The sequence below is a fragment of the Heterodontus francisci genome, chromosome 26, assembly GCF_036365525.1.
Source record: "Heterodontus francisci isolate sHetFra1 chromosome 26, sHetFra1.hap1, whole genome shotgun sequence".
In the NCBI taxonomy this organism is placed as follows: domain Eukaryota; kingdom Metazoa; phylum Chordata; class Chondrichthyes; order Heterodontiformes; family Heterodontidae; genus Heterodontus; species Heterodontus francisci.
The window spans coordinates 42,224,811-42,238,315 of record NC_090396.1 but is presented as its reverse complement, the minus strand read 5'-3'; the positions used below and the strand labels follow the sequence as shown (position 1 = coordinate 42,238,315).

The following is a 13,505-nucleotide window of genomic DNA, read 5'->3' as shown; positions in this document are numbered from 1 at the left end:
CAGATAATGTCCTTTTGTAAAATATAATGCTGGTTGAGAGATATTGACTGAAGGATAGCAAAGACATTGCACAGCTCAGTATTTTTAAAGAAAAAGTAATTCTAATAATATGAAAGTATTACTTATTGTTCTGGCAATGTACTTACCCAAGGAATATGCCGGGAAAGAATTGGGTGAAGTTTGCTGCTCTTTGGTCTGCAGGTCTGAAAGGCTGGGAGGTGGATGATGACTCAGATTATCAATGGTTACTTTGCCTGCAGATGGGTGCAATGGTGGATGTGGTGGCTGCTGTTTCATAAGCAAGGCCTGGGTCAGCTGCCGCTGGTGTTGTTGGATCTGCTGCTGCATGTTGTTGATTGTACGTGCAACCTGTCGGTAAAAAAAACAATTATTCAGAAATGGAGTGTATACTAGGCTTGAACAGAAGTCCCAATTAACTTCTGAAGACCAACTCCCTCCTAACATACCATTCAGATTTAAGCACAACAAACGAATAAAATACAAACACACAATATGGAGTACCTTTACTAAAGGTATGTATATTCTAGTGAATTATCATTTGCATTAAATTTTCTAAGGAGGTCCCTCAATTCCTTATTTAGGCATCACCTTTTTATAACTTGGGCACTACTGCAGTTGCATACTTTTATCACTGGATGAAGCTTCACACACTCTGGAAGCGGCCTGCCCAGATTCCTACGCTTACAGTATCGCAAATGCATTTGGAAGGAAAGTCAGTGCATCCTAACTTCTGAAGGACAAAGCCATGGGAGATACACTAGTATAATCTCAAGTATTATAAACTGAGATTTCTGTATCTATAATCGGTGCTTCATAATTACCTCACACCATTGCTTTAAAACGGGTGATCAGAGGGAGCTTGGGAACAGACATTTTGCCTTCCCAAACACGATACCATAGAGTTGTGTTTCAGTAACATTGTATATAAGGTCAACAGGGATAAAGTGCTTTTTAATAATGGGTGAACAATTTATATGATGAGATAAAACAAATTAAAATGTTTCAGATAAAAACATGCATGGAAAAGAAATCAACAGATAAACAAATGACATGCTATATAATTTGAAATCTTTGAAAATTAAATTAAAGCCTTTGAAGAAAATGCATAAGTGCGTTAAGGCACTTGAAAGCAATTGTAACAGCAGTTCTTATGGTACTTTTGCTTTTTTAAAAAAAATGTCTGATTTAGAAATGAGCTAAACATATGAAGTATTTCCAATACTTCTGCAGTACAATTTACTGAAACCAAACTGTAGTGTAAAGGCCATGCTGCAAGACATGCTTTCTAGTCCACTTGCAAGACAAAAATATTGAAAGAGTTGATTCAGCTATTGCAGCCCCATAATTCTCAAATGTTTACATGAAATATTGCAAAGTGAATTTGGTGCATATTTTGTGCCACGGTAGGGTGGGGAAAAGGATCTAACCAGTGAATATAGCACTTCCAAGTTGGAATTTAGCCTGGTCATTAAACATAGAAATATTTGTTTTTACTGTTTTGGAATTTTTTTAAAAAACAAACTGAACAAGACATTCAGACAGTTATCCAGTTACGATCAGCAACTCCAAATAAAAACCCCAACAAACATTAACAAATGCAATTAACAAAGAACCCTTACTAAACTGGTTATTTGATCAAACCATTTGCAAACATGGAATAATATCTTAACAGATCAATGAAGCAAATCAACAACCACAGTGGTCTGATCTTAATTTTTAATAAGTATTTTTATTTAGTTTTCTGGAAAGTTCATAATAATCCATTTTAACAAATCCAATATTTTAAATTTATATTGGGCCAGATTTTCCTCTCAGCGGCAAAGGAATGGCTTTTGCCTTTCACCTCATATACAGTTGCCCAGAGACTTTTCACGGGCTTGCCAGCAGGAATTTCCACTAATCGTGTGTCTGATCCAGTGCCTTACCCTCTACAGGGGATCTGTGGCATCCATGAGCAGGTCAGGCAGCAGGGAAGCTCTTCAATCAATCAGATTGAAGAATCCTCACCACAAGTTAAGAAATAAAAAATAGGAAATATTAATTACATTTAATTCATTGTACAGAGCACAAAATACATTTGGGCCACACAGTTGGGATTAAGGGAGAGACAAGAGAAAAATAGAGAAACTTAAAAATTATTTTAATTTTTATAAAAATCTGCAACATTAGTTTTCTTGAGGGGATGAGATTCCAAACTTGTAAAATTAATTTTTCAGGGCCAGAGAGGGTGTTCAATAATAATTGCTTATTACACCGTTAATAGATCATTTACTTCTAAATACACTAGCCCCAACTTTTTCGATCATTTTTAGTGCGAGACGAATGAGTAATTACCCCAAGTTCATGTCATTATCGTGATTTCAATGCCGAGTCTATCAGCGAGGACTGAAACTGTACACCCTGTGGAAGAGAAGGGTATCTGATAGCAACCTCCGGATTTCCACGTTTAATTGCACACATGCAGACACCAAACGTTGCTGTCAGATTTACCTTGTATTAACGTTGAGCAGTTAGCCTCGCCATTATTATTACTGCAAAACCTAGACGAATACGTATGAGAAAACCTGCAGCTGTTGATGTCTAAAATAGCTTCCATCAGTTGAAAAGCAATACAATAATGCAAACATTTCACAAATAAGCAAAAAAGGACTCAATTGCTTCCTAAAGATTTTGTAACAACATTTTTACAGTTGTAGTATGTGTCAAAGACCTTTAATTTTTTTTTATTCGTTTGGGAGATGTAGGCATCGCTGGCTCAGCCAGCATTTATTACCCATCTCTGCTGGTGAGCTGCCTTCTTGAACTGCTGCAGTCCTTGGGGTGTAGGTATGCCAACAGTGCTGTTGGGAAGAGAGGTCCAGGATTTTGACCCAGCGACAATGAAGGAATGGCGATATCGTTCCAAGTCAGGATAGCGTGTGGCTTGGAGGGGAACTTGCAGGTGGTGGTGTTCCCTGCATCTGCTGCCCTTGTCCTTCTAGGTGGTACAGATCACGGGTTTGGAAGGTGCTGTCGAGGGAGCCTTGGTGAGTTGCTGCAGTGCATCTTGTAGATGGTACACACTGCTGCTACTGTGTGTTGGTGGTGAAGGGAGTGAATGTTGAAGGTGCCAATTAAGGGGGCTGCTTTGTCCTGGATGGTGTTGAGCGTCCCGAGCGTCATTGGGGTTGCATTCATCCAGGCAAGGGGAGAGTAGTATTCCATCACGCTCCTGACTTGTGCCTTGTAGATGATGGACAGGCATTGGGGAGACAGGTGGTGAGTTACTCGCCACAGGATTCCTAGCCTCTGACCTGCTCCTGTAGCCACAGTATTTATGTGGCTGGTCCAGTTCAGTTTCTGGTCAACGGTAACCCCCAGGATGTTGATTGCGGAGGATTCAACAATGGTAATGCCATTGAACATCAAGGGAGATGGTTAGATTCGCTCGTTTGAGATGGTCATTGCCTCGCACTTGTGTGGCACGAATATTACTTGCCACTCATCAGCCCAAGCTGGATGTTGTCCAGATCTTGCTGCATCAGGACACAGGCTGCTTCAGTAGCTGAGGAATCACGAATGGTGCTAAACATTGCGCAATCAGCGAACATCCTCACTTCTGACCTTATGATGAAGGGAAGGTCATTGATGAAGCAGCTGAAGATGGTTGGGCCTAGGATACTACCCTGAGGAGCTCCTGCAGTGATGTCCTGGGACTGAGATGATTGACCTCCAACAACCACAATGATCTTCCTTTGTGCTAGGTATGACGCCAACCAGCAGAGAGTTTTCCACGATTTCCAGTGACTCCAGTTTTGTTAGGGCTCCTTGATGTCATATGTAGTCAAAAGCTACCTTGACGTCAAGGGCAGTCACTCTCATCTCACATCTGGAATTTAGCTCTTTTGTCCATGTTTGGACCAAGGCTGTAATGAGGTCAGGAGCTGAGTGGCCCTGGTGGAACCCAAACTAAATGTCAGTGAGCAGGTTATTTCTGAGCAAGTGTTGCTTGATAGCACTGGCGATGACCCCTTCCATCTTTTTGCTGATGATTGAGAGTAGACTGATATGGCGGTAACTGGCCGGGTTGGATTTGTCCTGTTTTTGTGGACAGGACATACCTGGGCAATTTTCCACATTGCCGGGTAGATGCCAGTGTTGTAGCTGTACTGGAGCAGCTAGGCTAGGGGCGTGGCTAGTTCTGCAGCACAAGTCTTCAGTACTATGTTGTCAGGGACCATAGCCTTAGCTGTATCCAGTGCCTTCAGCCTTTTCTCGATATCACTTGGAGTGAATCGGATTGGTTGAAGACTGCCATCTGTGATGCTGGGGACCTCAGGAGGAGGCCGATATGGATCATCCACTCGACTCTTCTGGCTGGAGATGGATGCAAATGCTACAGCCTTGTCTTTTACAGTGATGTGCTGGGCTCCCCCATCATTGAGAATGGGGTTATTTGTGGAGCCTCCTCCTCCTGTTATTTGTTTAATTTTCTACCACCATTCACGACTGGATGTGGTAGTTTTGCAATTTAAGACATTTGATGAACAGTAGAATTCTTCTATGTGCAATATTTGAGTTTGATATTGTATTTCCTACAGGTTAAATGTGTTGTTCCTTGACTAAAACCACATTTCCAGATGAGCCTTCTCCTTCAGGGTGCAAAGGAGGAAGAAATACGATTTGGGTGAGTATTTGTTTTCAACATTGCTTCTTCTATGTGACTCCACATATTTATGTAAGTGATCCACTGAAAGATTTGGAACCAAGAGGATAAACACAAACATTTGTTCGACCATTCCTTATCAGAGTGCATCACCATCTGACTGTACTATACCATTAGCTAGCTACTGAGAACGATCCCTGTCTAAATACTGATGAAACACTTAAGAGGAGCAGGCTGATGGCTATATTTTCACATATGTAAATTGGGGAGAAATTTGAAGTTAACAAAGATAATTTTGTGACTTTAAAACCAGTCATTAGATTAATCAATAACATACAAGGAATACATATTTGTCTTCCAGTCACTAATTGCACATCTTTATCTGTAGGCTGGCTTATACTAAAACATATCAGTTTCCTTTCATTATTGCGGTCTGATGACAAATTGTCTTGAAGTTGGGAAAATGGCTGCCAGTTTGCCATACATACTTGCTGCTCTTGTTGTCTAATGGTTCCAGAAACATTACGTTGGGCCTGTAACATCTGCTGCTGGAAGAGTAAACGCTGGTAGGCCTACAAGAACAAAATGGAAGATAAAAATCAGTAATACCTTAAAAGTGAGAGGTCGGTGAATTTCTGAAGTATTTCACCAATGCAATATATCTGGTAAAAGTGCAAATAATCCTTTAAGTTTGATTTAGACCAGCAAGCTTCTATGGAAATTGCTTCGTTGCCTTTTCTCTCTCGAATGCTCACTGAAGGTCTGATTCACGAAAACCAACCTGAGATTTATTTTGGCATAAACAGATTTAATTAACATTACATGGTTTGAAGAACATAAGAAATAGGAGGAGAAGGCCATTCAGCCCTGTGAGCCCACTCCACCATTCAACTAGATCATGGCTGATCTTCTACTTCAACACCATTTTCCTGCACTATTGCCATATCCCTTGATATTTTTTAATATGTAGAAATCTATCGATCTTGGTCATGAACATACTCAACGACTGAGCCTTCACTGACCTCTGGCGTAGAGAATTCCAAAGATTCACCACCCTCTGAATGAAAAAAATCCTCTTTATCTCAGTCCTAAATGGCCTGCCCCTTATTCTGAAACTGTCTCTCTTGGCTCTAGACTCCCCAGTCAGTGAAAACATCTTTCCTACATCTACCCTGTCAAGCCCTCTAAGAATTTTGTATGTTTGAATAAGATCACCTCTTATTCTTCTAAACTCCAGAAAATAAAGGCCCAGTCTATTTAATAGGACAATCCCTCCATCCTAGGAATTAGTTTGGTGAATCTTCATTGCACTCCCTCTATGGCAAGTATATCTTTCCTTAGATAAGGAGACCAAAACTGCACAGAATACTCCGGTCTCACCAAGGGTCTATAGAATTGCAGCAGGATTTCTTTACTCCTGTATTCAAATCCTCTTGTAATAAAGGCCAACATACCATTTGCCTTCTTAATTGCTTGCTGTACCTGCATGTTAGCTTTCAGTGACTCATGAACAAGGACACCCACGCCCCTTTGAAGCTCAACACTTCCCAGCCTCTCACCATTTAAAAAAATATTCTATTTCTGTTTTTTCTACTAAAGTAGATAACCTCACATTTCTCCACATTTTATTCCATCTGCCAAATTTCTGCCCACTCACTTAGCCTCCCCAAATCCCCTTGAAGCGTCTTTGCATCCTCCTCACAACTCACACTTCCACCTAGTTTTGTCTCATCTATAAACTTGGAAATGTTACATTTAAGCCCCACATCCAACTCATTGATATAGATTGAGACTTTTTTTGTGAAGATTGTGATTTCCTTATGACTAGGATACCTAATAAGTCAACTTCTTAACACTAATTTTTCCAAAGATTCCAGCACAATTTCTGTACCAACTTATTTATTCTTATAACTGCATGAATTTATTTTTAAAAAGCATACTTAATAATGGCATATCCACAGTGTCAATTGATTTAGCTAGTACTAGCAGAATATTAGATTCCTTTGCTCACTGATACTGCAATTCAACTCCCCTGAATGGGCAAGTTTTTCCAAAGCTCAGCCTTGCAACTAGACAGAAACTGCTCCATCTCAGGAAAAAAAGGAAAGAAATAAGGAAGATTAGAGAACTTATCGTGACAATTAAAATGTATGTCCTGTTTGCCAATCGCAGTTACATTGGCAATAGTCACGGGAAGTCTGGAGCTCAGATGGTTTCTCTTTTTACAAGAACACAAGAAACAGGAAAAGTAGACCATATGGCCCATCGAGCCTGCTCCGCCATGCAATACGATCATGGTTGATCTGGGGCTTCAATTCCACTTTCCTGCCCGCTCCCCATATCCCTCGATTCCCTGTGAGACCAAAAATCTATCTATCCCTGCTTTAAATGTATTCAATGGATGGAGCATCCACAACCCTCTGGGGTACAGAATTCCAAAGATTCACAACCCTTTGAGTGAAGTAATTTCTCATCTCAGTCCTGAATGATTGAGCCCCTTATCCTGAGACTGCATCCCCGTGTTCTAGATTCCCTGACCAGTGGGAACAATCTCTCAGCTTCTACCCCATCAAACCCTTCCAGAATCTTGTATGTCTCAATTAGATTGCCTCTTATTCTTCTAAACTCCAAAGAATGGGCGGCACAGTGGTTAGCACCGCAGCCTCACAGCTCCAGGGACCCGGGTTCGATTCTGGGTACTGCCTGTGCAGAGTTTTCAAGTTCTCCCTGTGACCGCGTGGGTTTTCGCCGGGTGCTCCGGTTTCCTCCCACAGCCAAAGACTTGCAGGTTGATAGGTAAATTGGCCATTATAAATTTCCCCTAGTATAGGTAGGTGGTAAGGGGATATAAGGAAGGTGGGGATGTGGTAGGAATGTGGGATTAGTGTAGGATTAGGTGGTTGATGGTCGGCACAGACACAGTGGGCCGAAGGGCCTGTTTCAGTGCTGTATCTCTAAATAAATAAATATATGCCCAATTTACTCAGCCTATCAGAGGTCCACTCCCTCATCCCAGGGACCAATTTAGTAAATCTTCGCTGCACTGCCTCCAGTGCAAGTATATCCTTTCTTAAATGTGGAGACCAAAACTGCACACAGTATTCCAGGTGCGGTCTCACCAAAGTCCTGTTCAAATTTAGTAAGACTTCTTTATTCCTGTACTCCAGTCCCCTTGCAATAAAGGCCAACATGCCATTTGCCTTCTGAATAGCCTGCTGCATCTGCATGTTAACTTTGTGCATTCCTTGCACGAGTAACCCTCAGTCTTTCTGAACATCAACACTTAACAGTTTCACACCTTTTAAAAAATATTCTGCTTCTCTATTTTTACGACCAAAGTGAACAACTTCACACTTCCCTACATTATACTCCATTTGCCATCTTGTTGCCCACTCACTTAACCTGTCTATATCTCTTTGCAGCCTCGCTACATCCTCCCCACAGCTTACCTTTCCACCGAGCTTTGTATCATCAGCAAACCTAGCTACGTTACTCTCTGTCTCTTCATCCAAGTCACTAATATAGGGTATAAATAGCCGAGGCCCCACTATTCTTATGGCACCCCACTATTCGCTGCCTACCAACTTGAAAATGCCCCATTTATGCCTACTCTCTGCTTCTGTTAACCAATCCTCGATCCACACTAATATATTACCCCCAACATCAAGAGCCCTTATCTTGCCTATTAATGTTTTCTGTGGCACCTTATCGAATGCCTTTTGAAAATCCAGGTATACTACATCTACTGGTTCCCTTTATCTACCCTACTAGTTAGATCCTTAAAAAACTCAATTTGTCAAACAGGATCTCTCTTTAGAGCAAGTCAGCATGATTTTATTAAACATATTATGCTTTCCCAAGTGCAATATTAAGAGTTCGTTAATAATAGTTTCCAGCATCTTCCCAATGACTGATGTTACGCTAACTGGCCTGTAGTTCCCTGTTTTCTCTCTACCTCCTTCCTTGAAAAGCAGCGTAACATTTGCCAACTTCCAATCTGACAGGACCATTCCTGCATCTAAAGAATTCTGGAAAATCATAGCCAGCTCATCTACTATCTCTGCAGCTATCTCTTTTGAAATCCTAGGATGTAGGCCACTTGGTCCAAGTTTCTCCAATACTTTTTCCCGACTGATATCAATATCCTCAATTTCCTCACTCTTTTTAGCCGCTAGGTTAATGCCTATTTCTGGTATGGAACTTGTGCCTTCTACTGTGAAGGCAGACACAAAATATTTGTTCAATGCCTCTGCCATTTCCTCATTCCCCATGATGATTTCTCCTGTCTCTGCTGCTAAGGGACCAATGACTACTTTAGCTACTCTCTTCCTTATTATGTACTTATAAAAGCTCTTACAATCTGTTTTTATATTGCTGGCTAGTTTACGCTCATTCTATTGACTGAAAGAAAGCAATATGATGGGTAGGGAAGCTATGGAAGAAGGTACAAACTGGGCATAATTAAGAAAATAAAAATATGCACAGAATTCCTTTGTCGAGCTGCATCATGGAAAACATATACAGCTTTTGAAAGCTGAATTGCTCTTGCAGAACCTATAAATTCAAATAAATGTTCGGCATTTAGATTACCATAAATTATCATTGTCATTAAAGATTCCAATCCAGGAAAACTACTGCAGCAACATTACTTACCAGCTGCAGCTGATAGAGTTGGTTTAACATAGTCATATGCTGAGGATTAATTGGCGAGGCTAATAGTGCAGGGTTGAGACCCATGTTTTTTGCTGCAAACTGCAAGAGCTGTGCTTGAACCTATAATGAATACAGAAAAATACTTAAGTATCTATAAATCTAGAATTTTATATTTTTAAATAATCTTTCCTGAAAGCCAATAATTAATTAAAAATTTAAATTTCTGGGCTGTCTTTAGAACTATCTGTGCAGCTTTTAAAAGCTTATTTCTATCAATGGTACAGTGCTACACAAGATGCTATTTCAGATCTATGGCACAGCTCAAATATTTCAGTCTCTTTAACTTGGCATGGATAAAAGATCAAGGTTAACAAAATTTTAATGACTTCCATTGTGAAGCAATGGATATGCTTCAAAGCCAGCTTTATTTATTCATTGCTCAAAAAATAAATAAAAGCAACTGAAATAAATTGAATATTGGTATTGAGGTACAAAATTCTTGTACAGTATATACCATTCTTTTCCCATGGCCTTCAAAATTAGCCTTACATAGAGATCCTAATGAATTTACAGAAAGTAGAAGATATGAATTGAGTACTTCAGCTGACTGCTGTTGGTGAATAACTTTCCATACCTGAGGGGATAGAAACTGAGGCACTTGAGCACGAAGACTAGGCTGGGATGAGTTAAGAGGTTGCACTGGCGGCTGCTGTTGCTGCTGCATGGTCCTGGCTTGTGCTGCTCCACTATTGCCAAACATACCTAGATTGCCACTCTGCCAATTAATGAGAAAAATGTCTGTTTACCAGACAATCACAAATAGGAAACAAATGTGCACCTTGGATTCAATATCTATATATCTGAAGGTAGCGCTTCAGTTGAACTTTATCAAGGCAAAAAGATGGAAAAAAGATAATTCATTTTATAACTTTGAAAGTATCATGAATTTCACAACATGTAACCAGCTTCAACCCTTTACATTAATATTTAATTCAATGTTATAAGCAGCTTATTTTTGTGCATAAAACTTAAGAAACTAACATCCTGTTTATTTGCATTGAACAAAAAATAAAGACAGATGGCTGATCTTGAGGAAAACTTGTCCAACATTGTTGAGTGTGCTAAATTAATTAAGTGAGCCCAGTGGTGAACATCAGGGCATTTTTGATAGCCATGTGAGAATGCAGCTGTGGTTCTACTAGTTGACTGAATCAGAGAAAGTCAAACTCCATTCTTGCTTAAAAATACACACACGCATACAAAGGCATATGGTGATTTTCTCACTTATAACATTTTCAATGATAGAAAAGAGGTGAAGGGGTAGTCAGTTCTTCACAACAGAACCTTGTTTACTGCACTACTTTTAACAGTTTTCTTAAAAAAAAGTTTTAAGTTTACTATGCATTGGGTGCAGTTATAGTGTAGCTGAAGCACAGCAAAAGGACAAGTTCATCCTTCAAGTGGCATCCAACGATTTGTACAAGAGTGGCATTTGTTCTGTGCTGCAAACTGTTACCAAAAACACAAGATAAATTGAGCATCACAGAAGATTATTGGATCACCTTGGATTATTATTGTTGGGAGAGGACGGGAATTACAAAATTGTGTGTATTTCAAGACGTTATACAGTTGGGGTGTGATAAATGTCTTTAACTTATTGCCCAAGCAAGAGTGCTGCTAACTCCAATAAAAAAGTAATTTTGCCAGCATTGACTCCAAATCAGAAGTTAGCCGGAATTATTCAAATACACAGCTCTACATAAGCTAAAAGAATCATAACCATTGTAAACTTAAGAACAAAAGAAATAGGAGCTGGAGTAGGCCATTTGGCCCTTCGAGCCTGCTCAACTATGCAACAAGATTATGGCTGATCTTCTACCTCAACTCCACCCTCCCGCACTATCCCCATATCTCTTGGTTCCCTTAGTACCCAAAAGTCTAACTGACCTCTGCCTTGAATATACTCAATAATAAAACAAATGATGCTGGTGTTACAGACTACAAAAGGGACAAAAGAGAGTCAAGGAAGTGACTGAATCTGAGGTCTTTATTTTATTGTGCTAAATTCCAAGATGCACTAGTAAATGTTGATATTCATAAATCTAACTACTGAAAGAGCTTTACACAACACCATGGCATCAACATCATTTTGGAATTATTAGAAGGGCAGCCTTAAGCTAGAAAACTTCACAAACATTTTGAATTGACAGATCCTACAAAGATTAGTATGGAATTTTTCAAGATTATCATTTAAGATGGCTTTTTATATTGGAACACCAATCCAGTTGTCTTCTCTACAGGCTCAAAAACGACTGGTTATGGATTTCAGCAAAAGAAATGAAATGAGTGAAATAGTAAATGCTTAATTCGCTCAACAGACTTCACTTTTATTTTTATTTACTTTTGAAGTATTGGATTCAGCTTTAAAACTAGCTGCTTAAAAAGATTGTAAATTCCATGCAGTTGCATGAGTGAACTTTTTTAAATTTATGAACAAATGAACTAAACATTTTGATAATACAAAGGAAACTTGAATATGGAATTTTCCCTAGGACTAATGCTACGTGTTTCCTGGTATGTGACAAAAAAAATATTCATATTGACCCAACATGCAGGTAGCGTGTAAGAACTTCTTTAAATGGAAGAGATCTAGAGGCCTTCCACAAAAGCATCTGTCAGATATTCAAACACTCTACTGTAACAGAGATTACGGAAAGAGATGCATATGCACTCCGTAGTTATGTATATATTTACTTTCGCCTGCTTCCTTTGGAATCATTTTCCAAGCAAAAGTCTGAAAGCATGATTTTATTAAACCAAAAACACAATGTGAAAGGCAGAGAAATGAGAGGAAGTGGACTGCTTGTTTCCCTCTGGGCTGGGCATGGTGTGTCACACCTGGAGGGGGAAATGGGTGGGAGTGGGGGGGAGAAAACAGCATCTTAAAAATGAACAAATTGTAAGATTACTGCAAGATTAAGCCAATCAAGTTGAGTCAGAAAAAAACACGTAGCTATCACAAAAAATGCAGGTAGATATCTTAATATTTGCTCACAACAAAATCATTTCTCTTCCCTCCACTAAGTTCACTAAGCTTGCTGCTTTAATAACGAATGGGTGAAAATAATAATTCACGAATAGCCAGCCTTACCTGTCTAGAAGAATTCAAGTTTTGCATGCCCAGCCCCGAGGCAATGGCACCAAGGGCCTGATTAGGGTGTGCACTGTTTGAAAGGGCGAGCTTCAGGCTTGGCGAAGGCAAAAATGGTGAAGTAGGGGACTCTTCCACTAGGCCGCCGTCCTGATTGGAGAAAGATAGGGTGAGCTATGCAGTGCCAATCATGGCACAGCACCGTTACCAGGGAAGTGGGATGGAGATCACAGCAAGCACATAAGAGGAATTTGATTGTTTAAAAAAAAAATGGGTTAAAAGGATGATGGAAATGTGTGTTTGAAAGACAAAATGGGGGTGGGGGAGAGACAGAGAGAAAAACAAAAAAAAAGAAACACAGTTAAGGTGCATGACTAGTAATCTTTTGCATGCTGAAGATGGATGTGCAAAGATTAAAACAGCAGTTACTGCAATATGAAACAAACAAGTTGCAGGCAAGACAGAACAAAGCCACAGCATATTCACCATCTCCATATCACAACACATGCATTATGCTCAAACCAAAAAATACAGATGTCAGTATTTCAGGGTCATAGCATGTCACATCATTCAGCTCTGATTTCACTTACACACTGTATAATTCAATAGAAAACCAAATATGACATCTTTGGACAGTTTTATTTGGTACTGTCTTGCAAAATTCAGTGGCTGTAAACTAAATGTAGGCATGAATCTACAAAAAAACCTCATGAAATTTCTCCTGCAACATTCAAACTACCCTATTGAGAAGTCAAAATTTTCTTGTCATTAGACAGCCGTGAATGTTCTTCTCTGGCTAACTTGACATAAAGCTTGGTTGAATGGCATTGAGATAGTTCACAAAATAAACAGTTAACAAACACTGCGATGGCAATACATAAAATCTAATGAATTGCTTCCAAAGCATTAGAAAAACCACCAAGAAGTTTGTTAAAGATCTGGTTTTGCAACTAACAACTTGCATTTATAGAGAACTTTCAACATAGAAAACATCCCATGGCACTTTAAAGAAAAGGTGAAAAATTAAACAGTAAT

General features: G+C 39.5%; 1 protein-coding gene across 12 annotated transcripts in view; it reads right to left on the bottom strand.

Annotated features, from left to right (window-relative positions):
• Positions 1-13,505, bottom strand: part of tnrc6c1 (trinucleotide repeat containing adaptor 6C1) — a 725,104-nt gene that overhangs the window by 27,064 nt on the left and 684,535 nt on the right. For 10 of the 12 annotated variants that reach the window (XM_068058110.1, XM_068058101.1, XM_068058102.1 and 7 more), the window contains 5 exons: positions 12,471-12,644; positions 9,954-10,094; positions 9,320-9,439; positions 5,155-5,238; positions 147-369 (listed from right to left, as the gene is read on the bottom strand). In XM_068058110.1, the coding sequence (XP_067914211.1) occupies positions 147-369; positions 5,155-5,238; positions 9,320-9,439; positions 9,954-10,094; positions 12,471-12,644 (742 nt within the window). The remainder of the gene's footprint in view (positions 1-146; positions 370-5,154; positions 5,239-9,319; positions 9,440-9,953; positions 10,095-12,470; positions 12,645-13,505) is intronic. The other 2 variants (XM_068058104.1, XM_068058105.1) reach the window with 1 other exon arrangement.